General features: G+C 42.1%; 1 protein-coding gene and 1 non-coding gene across 4 annotated transcripts; one reads left to right on the top strand and one right to left on the bottom strand.

Annotated features, from left to right (window-relative positions):
• Window positions 1–5809: 5809 nt before the first annotated feature.
• Window positions 5810–10092, top strand: LOC125545535. Of its 3 annotated transcripts, none has more exons than XM_048709524.1 (3): window positions 5810–6387; window positions 7970–8090; window positions 8181–10092. In XM_048709524.1, exon 3 carries the CDS (start codon window positions 9315–9317, stop codon window positions 9918–9920), a length of 606 nt encoding a protein of 201 aa, XP_048565481.1. In that variant the 5' UTR covers window positions 5810–6387; window positions 7970–8090; window positions 8181–9314; the 3' UTR covers window positions 9921–10092. The 3 variants fall into 3 exon arrangements, with proteins under 3 accessions (XP_048565481.1, XP_048565480.1, XP_048565479.1); XM_048709523.1 differs by having other exon boundaries at window positions 8170–10092; XM_048709522.1 differs by lacking the exons at window positions 7970–8090; window positions 8181–10092 and adding an exon at window positions 6486–7685 and having other exon boundaries at window positions 5959–6387.
• A 674-nt stretch (window positions 10093–10766) lies between these two features.
• TRNAV-CAC lies at window positions 10767–10840 on the bottom strand. The gene has a single exon. It is a non-coding gene; the product is annotated as a tRNA-Val (tRNA).
• Window positions 10841–13633: the final 2793 nt, after the last annotated feature.

Genomic DNA, 13633 nt, shown 5'->3' with positions numbered 1-13633 from the left:
CACCCAAAGTGTTCCTCCGGCAAACGGGAGTTGCATAATCTCATAGTCATAGGAACATGTATAAGTCATGAAGAAAGCAATAGCAACATACTAAACGATCGTGTGCTAAGCTAATGGAATGGGTCATGTCAATCAGATCATTCAACTAATGATGTGACCTCGTTAATCAAATAACAACTCATTGTTCATGGTTAGGAAACATAACCATCTTTGATTAACGAGCTAGTCAAGTAGAGGCATACTAGTGACACTTTGTTTGTCTATGTATTCACACATGTATTATGTTTCCGGTTAATACAATTCTAGCATGAATAATAAACATTTATCATGATTATAAGGAAATAAATAATAACTTTATTATTGCCTCTAGGGCATATTTCCTTCAGGAAGGCACCCCTAGGTGCCTTGGGGGGGAGGGACTCCTCCCTTGGCCGCCGGCCCCCTAGGAGATTGGATCTCCTAGGGCCGGCGCCCCCCCCTTGGCCTCCCTATATATAGTGAGGGAAGGAGGCCCTCTCACCACGCGCCTTGGTGCCTCCCTCTCCCTCTCCAACACCTCCTCCTCCTCCATAGAGCTTAGCGAAGCCCTGCCGGAGTACTGCAGCTCCATCACCACCACGCCGTCGTGCTGCTGTTGGAGCCATCTTCCTCAACCTCTCCTTCCCCCTTGCTGGATCAAGAAGGAGGAGACGTCGCTGCTCCGTACGTGTGTTGAACGCGGAGGTGCCGTCCGTTCGGCGCTAGGATCATCGGTGATTTGGATCACGACGAGTACGAGTCCATCAACCCCGTTCTCTTGAATGCTTCCGCGCGCGATCTACAAGGGTATGTAGATCCACTCCTCCCTCGTTGCTAGATGACTCCATAGATAGATCTTGGTGACACGTAGGAAAATTTTGAATTTATGCTACGTTCCCCAACAGCGTTGTGGTGGGATCGAGAGGGAGGAGGGATCGATGGGATGGGGTTCGGGCGTGGCTTCTCCTGGCGGCATGAGGAGGGAGACGAGGGAAGGGATCGAGGGAGATGGATTAGGTAGCGGCTGGGCCTAGGTTAGATCAGGGGAGAGACTGGGCCTTGGAGGCCGGCCCAGGGAGAGGGAAGTGGCCAGAGGCCTGCTGGAGCTGCGGGAAACCTTGGACCAAATGGGCCGCAGGAGGCCCAAATGGCATGTCTGGGCTCTCTCTCTCCCTCCCTCCTATTTCCTTCTCTTTACAATAACAAAGAAATAAGAGAAAGGAAAAGAGAGAAGAGAAGGTTAGAGGAAGAATTTGGGCATGTGGTTAATTTTCTTGGACTCACAAAAATATGCTCGGTCCGAGAAAATTAGAAAGGCCAGATCGAACGATAAGAATTCAAACTCATTTGAATTTAATTCAAATGGGTTTGAACTAGGACGGGGTTTTAGGAGTATCCAAAAATGTTGAGAATTTTGGTAGAGTTCCGAAAAATGGTAAAAGAATTATTGGCAATGCTAGAGAGTCGAAACTTGTAGAAGAAAAAAAGGCAAGGGATTTAATATGCAAGTGGGTTCATGGGTGATTCCAAAACAATGGAATATTTTATAATATCTCCCTAAATATCGGGAGGGTATGTTATAAAGAGAAACCACCATGTGAGTTCCTTCAGTTTAAATGGATCGAAGATCCATACGGTTTATTTAGTTGAGTTGGAAAGATTAAAGACATGATGACATGATGCAATGCACATGATGCAATGATGAATGCAACAAGCAAAAACAAATCACACAACGAATCTCGGAAACCCTGGAAGGCATCTGAAGCTCCAGTCTTGGGGCGTCACACCTTTGTCATTGGTATGTTACTTGCCCGAGATTCGATCGTCGGTATCATCATACCTAGTTCAATCTCATTACCGACAAGTCTCTTTACTCGTTCCGTAATGCAACATCCCGTAACTAACTCATTAGTCACATTGCTTGCAAGGCTTATAGTGATGTGCATTACCGAGAGGGCCCAGAGATACCTCTACGACAATCGGAGTGACAAATCCCAATCTCGATCTATGCCAACTCAACAAACACCGTCGGAGACACCTGTAGAGCATCTTTATAATCACCCAGTTACGTTGTGACGTTTGATAGCACACTAAGTGTTCCTCGGTATTCGGGAGTTGCGTAATCTCATAGTCATAGGAACATGTATAAGTTACGGAGAAAGCAATAGCAATAAACTAAACGATCATAGTGTTAAGCTAACAGATGGGTTAAGTCAATCACATCGTTCTCTAATGATGTGATCCCGTTCATCAAATGACAACTCATGTCTATGGCTAGGAAACTTAACCATCTTTGATTAACGAGTTAGTCAAGTAGAGGCATACTAGTGACACTCTGTTTGTCCATGTATTCACACATGTACTAAGTTTCCGGTTAATACAATTCTAGCATGAATAATAAACATTTATCATGATATAAGGAAATATAAATAACAACTTTATTATTGCCTCTAGGGCATATTTCCTTCATTACTGAGAGGGCCCAGAGATACCTCTCCGACACTCGGAGTGACAAATCCTAATTTCGATCTATGCCAACTCAACAAACACCTTCGGAGATACCTGTAGAGTATCTTTATAATCACCCAGATACGTTGTAACGTTTGATAGCACACAAGGAATTCCTCCGGTATCCGGGAGTTGGATAATCTCATAGTCGAAGGAATATGTATTTGACATGAAGAAAGCAATAGCAATAAAACTGAACAATCATTATGCTAAGCTAACGAATGGTTCATGTCCATCACATCATTCTCCTAATGATGTGATCCCATTATCAAATGACAACTCATTTCCATGGTTAGCGAACCTTAACCATCTTTGATCAACGAGCTAGTCAAGTAGAGGCTCACTAGGGACATAGTGTTTGTCTATGTACTGACACATGTACTCCCTTCGTCCGAAAATACTTGTCATCAAAATGGATAAAAAGGGATGTATCTAAAACTAAAATACGTCTAGATACATCCCTTTTTGTTCATTTTGATGACAAGTATTTTCGGACGGAGGGAGTATTAAGGTTTCCGATCAATACAATTCTAGCATGAATAATAAACATTTATCATGAATAAGGAAATATAAAATAGCAACTTTATTATTGCCTCCAGGGCATATTTCCTTCGAGAAAGGGTAGCGAGACACGTATATTGCATTGTTGCTACTAAGTATAAAACGGCGGGGTTTATTCATATTGATTGGGTTTACTTTGTCTACATCATGTCATCTTGCTTAAGGCATCACTGTTTGTCATGAACTTAATACCATAGATGCATGATGGATAACGGTTGATTGGTGGAGTAATAGTAGTAGATGCAGGCAGGAGTCGGTCTTCTTGTCTCGTACATGATGCGTATATACATGATCATTGGTAGGAATACGTCATAACTATGCGCTTTTCTATCAATTGCCCAACAGTAATTTGTTTAGCCATTGTATCCTATGTGTTCGAGAGAGAAGCCTCTAGTGAAAACTATGGCCTTCGGGTCCACTTTAATCATATTATAAAATCCAAAAATACCTTACTGCAATTTATTACTTTTTTTTTATTTTGCAATTTGTGTATCTACCACTACAAGATTTAATCCTTGCAAGTAACGAGTTCAAGGAGATTGACAACCCTCTTGCCCGTGTTGGGTGCAAGTATTTATTTTCGTGTGTGCAGGTGTTGTTCATGAGGCTTTGTGTGATTTTCCTATTGGTTCGATAAATCTTGGTTCTCACCGAGGGAAATACTTATCTCTACTCTACATCTCCTTTCCTTTTTGGGGGAAATCCCAAAGCAACTCACAAGTAGCACACGCCCACTCCTCTGCCATCTCCAGCCGCCTCCTTCGGTAGCTGGCCACGAGGCAAGCCGCCGGTGAGCTGCCCCGCCCTCCACTTGCCTCTAATTCCTCCTCATCCTCCTTCTCATCTCCTCCCTGACCTCCCTCCCATCTCTCTCCCCGCCTACGCATGGCACTAGGAGACTGGGCTCTCCCGGAGAACGTAGGCATGACCACGTCCCTTGGGCTCGATCTCGACAAGATCCTGGCGTTGCCGGACCATGGCATTGGTGGCCTGGCCTGCGGATTTGGTAGTGGCCGGTGCTGCATGATGGCGTTTGTCGGGATCCATGGTGGACGGATCGCTGGGCCTGCCGAGGAGGTCGATGCGCCACTGCCTCTGTGCCTCCAAATGTGCATAAATTTTGCATGTCCAGGAGTACATAAATTTGCCCATGTGATAGGTCTAAAAATTTTCATAGTCTTGCCATGTGGACTTTTCAAAGATTTATACACTTTTGTCACGCTTTTTTGGGAAAACAAAATGTTTCTTTTATGAATTTGCCATGTGACCAGATATGAAACTTGCCATGCAGTGAACAAATTTCATAAACTTGCTTTGTGACTAGTACTCCAAAAAATGCATTTTTTCATGATATGTACATTTGCCATCGATGGCATTTTTTTTAGTTTATTGGCATGGCAAATTTTAATTTTCTATTTTACCATGGCAGATTTACCTTTATTGACATGGCAAATTTACCTGAATCGCCATGGCAAAATTTAACTATTATTGAGATGGCAAATTTACATTTTCTTGCCATGGCACATTTGCGTTTAACATACATGTCGAAAATTTGCTATGGAAGATTTAATTTAACGGATCATGGCAAATACAGTAATTGGCCATGTCAACTTTTTATCGTCCTGAACATGGTACAATTGTCTATTTTCTATGGGACGATGGCAAATTTATCTTATGCGTCATGGCATATTTTAGTGCATGGACCATGTCAATTTTTCTAAACTGTGTCCACGGAAAATTTATTTCATATATTTTTAATATACATCAACCATTTTACATTTTCTGGTAATGATTTGTGTTATCCTTACATGCACGGCAAATTTCTTTATACAAGCATGGCAATTTTACTTAAAATACCATGGCAAATTTTAATGTCCAGATGCCATGGAAAAATTTTAGCTCATATTTTTTTGCACTGTTTATTCTAGCTTTTTACACGGTAATTTTTGCCTTGGCAATTTTCCGGATATACTTTTTGCCATGGGAAGAAATTTCCCATGTGAGAATCACTATGGCAATTCTACTTTATTTGTTTGCACCATGGTATATTCATTTTTTGAAGCATGGTAAAGTTATTGTTCAAATTTTACTTTGTTGACCAATGACAAAGTTAATTTTTTGGACCCTAAAAAATTCGTACTTTTAGACCATGGCAGAATTTTCATTTTCGATCATGGCAAATGTACTCTTATTAGTCATAATAAAAATACCGTGCTTCATTTTTTTTTGACTGCAAACATTGTGCTTTATTTCTAGTTTTATTTAATTCACAGTAAAAAGGCATGTAGGGCACTGTGAGGACGGTCGCCCCCCAGTCGAACGAAACGTTCGGTCCAAGGAGGCTAGAAATCTGGCGTTCGTTGCTTATCGATGTCCTAGATATAAGACGTTTCGGCAGTTAAAGTCAAACTGCTAAATCATCCAAAAGGTCTTATATTTAGGAACGGATGTAGTGCCCAGTAATTCAAACTCTAGCAAGTACTACACCCTCCGTTTTAGAATATAAGGTGTATTAACTTTCGTGCGAGTCAACCATTTGAAAGTTTGACCGAGATTGTAGAATAGAATAGAAATATCTGCAATACCTAATAGATAAATAATAAAACTACTTTTTATGATGGCTAAAATGATATAAATTTCATATTGTGGATGTTAATATATTTTCTCAAAACTCGGTCGAACATGCACTTGTTTGACTTTTGAAAAAACAAATACACCTCATATAAAAGAACAGAGGGAGTACATCCATAACAATAAAATTTTGCAAGGACCGAACAGCGAGAGAAACGCAGCGAGCATGACGCACCCGTCAAAGTGGACCAGCATGCAGTGACAAACTGAGCCCAAGATGGCCTAAGAGAGGCTTCCTTACCGGCGGGCCGGGATCGAAGCAAACAGTCTCCAAATCCGACGGGCCCGCCAAGAAATTGGTTTGTAAATAAACTTATAACATACCCTAGATTCTCTTCTCTGTCTCTCATCCGCCGTGCCTGACGGCCGCCACAATCGTCCCCAACGCCTCACGCAAAACCGCGGTAACATATTAGCCGTCCCCGACCTCGCCGTGGCCAGTCATGGCCGGATCCTCCCCGCCTAACCGTACCCGAGCTCGCCGTGGCTCGATCTCGCCCGACCAAGTGAGGCGACGGTATGAACCGACCGGCAGAGGGAGGAAGGGAGGTACCTGCGGTGGTGGTGGCGGCGCCCGGCGACCATCTGGATCTGATTCGGCCGCGTCCGGCTCCTATTCAAGGTCAGGTAGATCTGATTCGACCGCGTCCGACACGGAATCCGGGTCAGGTACGCAATCTTGCCTCCGAATTCGACTACAATTGGGGCTCAAGCCCCAAGCACAACAAAAGATCCAGTCTTTAGGGCTCTATATATACTGCTTGCAGACAGAGGGAGCAGCAGATCGAAAAAAAACCAGGATGTCTAAGCGGCTCCAGGGAGAGGAGAAACACGCAAACTGCGCCCGCAAAAGGTCACGACGTTCTGATCAGAAGCACCTCTATCTGGTACTGGATGACTGGAAAGATGGGTTCAGCATTCACAAGATTGAGGCCGACGACGATGACGCGGACCTTGGCTAGCCACCGGTCCTCCGGTTGGTGTCGCCGGCGCCTGGTTTTCCAATGCGCTTTGCGGTCCTGGGCAGCAACATCGTCATCGTCACCAACCCACGCTGTGGCCAGGCTCCCACACTTTTCTATGATACGAAAAGAACAGGACTCGCCGTCGGCCCTCCACTCCCCGGTCCACTGGTAGGTGACTTCCACACCTCCGTGGCCACTGCGGATATGCTGTATGCGCTGAGTTTTCACCATAGGAATCAGCAGCACTCCTTTGAGGTGATGTCTTGGGAATCTCCAAATCCTCATACCATGAGCTGGTCATGGACAAGTGTGCCCTCACCACCCCCGTTCGAGGAGGATGAATGGATCACCTCCTACGCCGTGCACCCTGATGGACGCACCATCTTCATGTCTGGGGTCAACAAGTACAATCTCAAGCGCCGGACCTTCTCTTTCGACACCGGCTACTGCGAGTGGAGGTTTCATGGTGAATGGGCCTTGCCTTTCCAAGGCCAGGGCTACTATGACAAGACGCTGGACGGATGGGTTGGCCTTCACGAGGATGGCTACATCTGCGCCTGCCAAGTCGCCCCCCGCAGCCGCGCAAGTACCATGCAGCCGGAGTGGAAGATTGTCAAGGGGAAGTTGTTCCACAAGGTCCCGGAGAGGAAACGAGCGGCCTCATATGCCACTCTAACATGCATGGGCAATGCCAGATTTTGCCTTGTGGAGTGTGTGGTACGCGAGGAAGTCGAGTATGAGGACGCCTTAGGTGATTGTGATGGTTGCATGCTCCTTATGACCAAGTTTGGCCTCAAGTACTCTCATAATGGAGAGTTGCAAACCATCAATCGCACCACCAACTCCTATGTGTTGTCCAAGCATATCACCGGGTTTTCTCCTGTAGCGTTCTGGATGTAGGAACTAGCTGGCTGGCTTAGCTGTACGCAATGGATACTATGTCTGTTTCGAGTTTCTGGATGTATATTATGATTTGCATCAATAAAAATTACTTCGTGGCAATCTTGTCGAACCAGTTTATCTTTATTTTTACATGTCTGTCCAGAAAACTCCGAGATATCGATAGGTTTCAGGAACTAAAAAACATGCAAATCATACTAAATGTCGATGGCAGAATTCAAATATATTTTTATTTTCAGCATATAAACAGCAAAAGTAGTTCGTCGCTACAGAAAAGAAATGATAAGTTTACAAACCAACTTGGCCGGTAATTGTGTAGGTCTCTTCAGCTTGATACTTTGTTTCTCTCTAGAACAGATATAGTCTGATCATCTCTTTCAGAACAGATCTGAAGATGATATTGCAGCTAGAGGTTCATTGTCTCCACCAACAAAGAATTTTGGTCGGTTTCCATCCACCTATGAAGCATGAGGTGTCTTTAATTAATCTCCTGCTCCAGGAATCCAGGTATGCCTTGCTTGGCGATTTAATTTGCTTGTGCGGCCTGATTCAAAATTAGGTATATCCCTGCTGATTTTGTGTTCAGTTCAATTGCAGAAAAACGGGAAAGTCTAAAGCATCACTTATTTTGGAACATACGGGCTATATGGCACTTCATCTATCTCGTGATATTGTGGCTGACCTAGTTGTTTGTACATCCTTCATGTTGAATTTTTGAGACCATAAGTTGGTTGTATTAGTGGTGTTGGCCTCAAATGGAACAGAAAAAGGCTAATGAACCATCTCCCTAACATTCATTCTACTTTAAATAATTGTACTGTGAGAAATCCTGGATAATTGATTCAGACATCAACCACCAGACCTTATACCATCATTAAATTTGGCCTGACATTTCCAGGCACATACTGTATCGAAGCACTATATATATAACCACACTACTATGTATGTTGTTGAATATTCACTTGAAAATGATAGAGAAGAAACGTGTGTTAGGTGGTGTGTACAAAGATAGATGTATGGATGTGTAGGCTGTCATTTTATTTCTTGGAATTACAGGCATCGGGAAAAATCTAGCCAGTATCGTAGCATATCACCGTAGTAGCTTGCCTAGATTCATATTCACATGTGTGATTGAGTTTATTGTCGTATAGGATTTCAATATACATTCATAAAATTGTGCAAGGCTACCGCACCACATGCACAAAATGGATTTTGTCCGGGGGCTTAGATAGCTCTAGACAACTGTGCAATAGCAAAGACTACTCTGTAACATTTGATGTTGTGACTTAAACTTATGATGTGTTTGGTCCAAGGTTGTTCTGAGTTCCTTGTAGCTCAAAATAATAAACGGATGTATTCGCTCCATCTTTCTTTTCCTTTTTCAGTTTTAAGAGATGGAATATTTGTGTCCCTTGCAAATACTAATGCTTCTCACCCTTAATTACTAGGCGGTTCACTGTATGTATGGTTGATGCTGATTGTATTCTGCTCAGGGTTTGATACTGGCAGATTCTGACTATTCCATGTAATAGTAGGTAATGGGTCTTCCTCGGCGGGGGGCGGCAGCACAATCTCGTCGGACATTGGGTGAAGGGGCTGCTTGTCCTTGTTGTCAACGGTCGGGAGCACCTCCGTGCCAATCTCATTGCTCTCCTCGATATGCACACAATTCATGGAGTCAAGCACAACACAGAGTTCATGGCTAATTGAAGAGCATGTAGTTAAAACGGCATGACTGTCACTCTTCTCCTCCTCTCAATCCCTCCTATATTTACTCACCCTGCCCACGACTACTTACCCGCCCCCTCTCTTCTCTCACTGACAACCTTCCTCCTCCCCATCGCCATGAGCTCTAGCTCCAGCTCCAACGCCAACCCCTTCCCTTGGGGTATTGGTTGGAGGGCCTTCTTCCTCGGGTGGACGGCTGGTGACCGGACCCAGTTCGAGAACACCATGGAGGTGTGCTCGAACTTCGGCTCCATGCCTGAGATGCAGAAGGAAGCTAATGCAGTGCTCATGAAGGCCACTGCAGAAGAGCTGAAGACGTTGGTTCCTGACCCAACGAAGGGCGTGATGGCAGTTGACATCATTCGCCGGGCCATGAATCAGTCCGTCTCCGACGATGCTAAACAGAGGAAGAAGTGGTGCAAGTACAATACCTACTGGGCTCCTGATGACCGTCGTGCCGCAATGTACTGGGAGACGGCTATCGCGCCACCGGCGGTCATCGACGGGGAGCCTAAGGCGGAGGAGGAAGAAGCGGTGCACAATGCTAGTGAGGGCGCCAGAGTCGGGCCGTCGTACCTGGTAGATCGACCTCGACTCTGCCGAGGATGATGACCCACCGGCCCGCACGGCGATGAAGAAGAAGATGAAGGCCAGCGGCTCGACCAGCCGCTCCGCACGCCGTGAGTCGGCGCGACACGTATGAAAGAACAAATTGTTAACATATTTTTTTTCTAGTTAGTGATATTGGCAATCGATAAAAGATGTATGCAAGTAAACCATGACAAAATATATGCTGTGATACAATTGTTAATGAAAAATATAATGGTGCCATTCACATCTTTTTTAACGTCGTTACTAATTAACTAGTGGTCAAGTACTGTACATACAAGTATGATTATTGATTTTCTACAAGAGTATATGCTTTAGACGAAAGGAGTATATAACATGAATAATTTGAGCAAGTCAATTCTTTAATTCTTGCATATGCCATTAATATAATTTTGTTGGCTTCTTTTTTAGATGAATCATGCATTTAGGAGATTAAATGTGATTAAGTATGATTATTGATTTTCTACAAGAGTATATGCTTTAGACGAAAGGAGTATATAACATGAATAATTTGAGCAAGTCAATTCTTTAATTCTTGCATATGCCATTAATATAATTTTGTTGGCTTCTTTTTTAGATGAATCATGCATTTAGGAGATTAAATGTGATTAAGTATGATTATTGATTTTCTACAAGAGTATATGCTTTAGACGAAAGGAGTATATAACATGAATAATTTGAGCAAGTCAATTCTTTAATTCTTGCATATGCCATTAATATAATTTTGTTGGCTTCTTTTTTAGATGAATCATGCATTTAGGAGATTAAATGTGATTAAGTGGATTAATCTCGAACCAAATTAACGAGCTACTCCTATATGCTTTTTAAAAAACGTTAAAAAAAGGTTGTCTAAGCCCAGGTTCGAACTGGGCACCTTTAGTGTGTGAGACTAACGTGATAAGCAACTACACCACCCAGACAAGTTGTTTTTTTAAGCCAGGTGCTGCTATATTACCAACTGACATACACGCCTGTTGCATGCTTAAACGGTTAAACCAAATAATTACGTTGACTAGATTTTACCCCGCGTATTGCTGCAGGAATTTTTAGTACTGTATAGGAGGATTTATAAAGTGAGAAATAGGGAAACTTATGAAAGGAAATATAAACATATGTCTATTTGAACATTTGAATGGTATAAAAAGTCCGACAAATTAATATATTATAGAGTATCTCCATATTTGCATAACCAAAAGAATGCGTTGCCAACATTAAGAGAACTAACATATATTGGGATGAAAATTTTCTCATAACGATTCAAGATAATATTTGTTAGTAAGCATGTAGTACAGTAGTAGGGCTATAGGCACCATACAGTTAAACTAAATTTCAGAGAGAATGCAAGTATGTTAATAATAGTACTTCATATTTCCTTTCATTTGTATATGCAGGTGATTGTTGTGACAACAGTAGAACCCTACAATTTGGGAAGAACAAAAATGTCAATCACACAATTGTATCACTCGAGTAATAGAACAGAACGAACCATAAAATTCAGAATGGAATACCTGAAAATGAACAAATTACCTGAAAATTATATGATATATGTTGTGAACTTGTGATTCTACAAAATAATCTACCGAGAGCAATAATAGTACAAAATACTAAACTAACATGTGTGAGAGGGGGGAGACGGAGAGATGCGGGATTGCAGTTAGGCACAATATAGCTCGTCAGGTGGACGCCTGGGCGTAGTCTTGGACCATCATAGCTCACACGATGACAGGGATCACCGGGCTTCAGGAGAGGTGAAGATAAAGGGAAGGATCACGAGGCTCTGATCCGGCAGTAGTGCTTGGGTCTCTGATGGTGACGATCGACTTGTGAAAGCTTGGCCGGCCGTGGTGCAATACGAAGAGAAAGAGGTAGAGATAGACGAAACATGGGAAGAACCGATTGGTGTTGTTTCCTTTTCATGAGGGAATAGTTGGAGCTTTATTCGTCCAGGGAGATGAATGAACCTTCGGGGGTTCGTTGATTAGATAAGATTAATAGGGTAATAAGACGGCGGTTCAGGAGATGGCCAATAATATTCCTTCAGTTATGGAAAAAAATAGCGCACACACAGCCTAATCCCTTAAAACTCGTGCAGTTATTGTACTCTTTTCATTTTTTTTTAGTCTGCATATAAGATTTGGTCAAAGTCAAACTTTATAAAGTTTGACCAACTTTGTTGAGAAAAATATCAACATCTACAACACTAAAGCTATATGGTATGAAAATTAATTTCATGATGCATCTGACAATATTGATTTCTTATTGTGAATCTTAATATTTTTTTCTATAAACTTAGCCAAAGTTGATAAAGTTTGATTTTGACCAAATCTTATATGCAAGGCTAAAAAGAAATGGAGGGAGTATGTGCCTTCTTTCTCTCGATTCCTCTCCCTAGCATGATCCACATGCACATGAATAGCACAGTCAGATCCTTCTTTCCCGGGCATGCATTGTTATTTGTGTTGTGCCCCTCATCGCTCCGGATCGAGCTTGCCTGCTCCCTCCCTATGCTCTCATCCGTGCTCCCACTTCATCCTACGGCTGTCCTTTTCCTTTTTTTTCTTTTCTAATCTAATAATCCCTTCCCTGATTTTAAGGAGTGGGGCCGGGTCTTATTTGATTTCAATCAAATCAAGCCACGTATGCGGAAGCACGAATGGGCACACACGCGGGGAGCAGGCAAATCTCGTCTTCAATCAAGGCTAGATTTATTCCTGGCAATAGTGTGCATGCTGCATTAATTCTCTAATTTTCCAGCCCTCTAAATACGGACGTGGCTGGATAGAAGTCTAGTGATAGACATTTTTTTTCCTAATTATTTTCTTGCATCTAGGGTGGAAGGATGCATGTCTCATGAGTGGGTGCATGGATGAGGATGAGGAACTGCTGACGTGGTAGGTTGATGACGTGGACAGTATACATGCTAAGAGAATTGCTAGTAGTGGAAATCAACTTCTTAAAAATGTTAGATAAGTTCTTTACAGTGTTATAAAGGCTTACACCTCAATAGCTTCCCTGGATTATTTAACATACCCCCTAGATTTTATTTACTCTGCATATTTGCTTTTTGTCCTAATTTATGCTTCCCCATCCCATAATGTAAGACGTCTTTTGACACTAGTGTAGTGTTAAAAAATATCTTACATTATGGAATGGAGTAGTACTACTTTACAATATACTCCCTTTATTTTTGTATACAAGGCCACAAACTCATATTACAGGTACCAAAATAGAAATTAATGCCTACTTAAGCCAATGTTGCAAGCTAGTCTTTTCTTCTCGCTTGACGTGTTAATTAATGTGTATTTTTCTCTTCAACGCGAAACAAGACAACCCTCTCACTCATCATTGGTTGATTAATGTGGTACATGAAAACCAATCTTCTCACTCCCACATGCATGCAAGCGGTATTAATGTCCTCGATTGCTAGTACGAAGCAAACCTCATCAATTTTACCTCAATTGATATTAGTGACCTTGTATAGATGCAAATTGTAATTTTGATAGTGGCCTTATATACAAAAATGGAGGGAGTAATAAAGTTTGGCCAAGTTTATAGTAAAAATTTATGAACATTTACAATACGGAATCAATGCCAGTAGATTCATCATCGAATATATATTCACATTATATATATATATATTTGTTATTATAAATTTTAATATTATTTTTATAAACTTTCAAACTTATAAAAGTAAAGTTTCACTTAGGACAAAA

This window comes from Triticum urartu, chromosome 3 (genome assembly GCF_003073215.2).
Source record: "Triticum urartu cultivar G1812 chromosome 3, Tu2.1, whole genome shotgun sequence".
Lineage (NCBI taxonomy): Eukaryota > Viridiplantae > Streptophyta > Magnoliopsida > Poales > Poaceae > Triticum > Triticum urartu.
This window is presented reverse-complemented; position numbering and strand designations above follow the sequence as displayed.

Excerpts from the sequence above, each read along its gene's own strand:
- LOC125545535 (XM_048709522.1), top strand. The coding sequence starts at position 6,723 with ATGCGCTTTGCGGTCCTGGGCAGCAACATCGTCATCGTCACCAACCCA.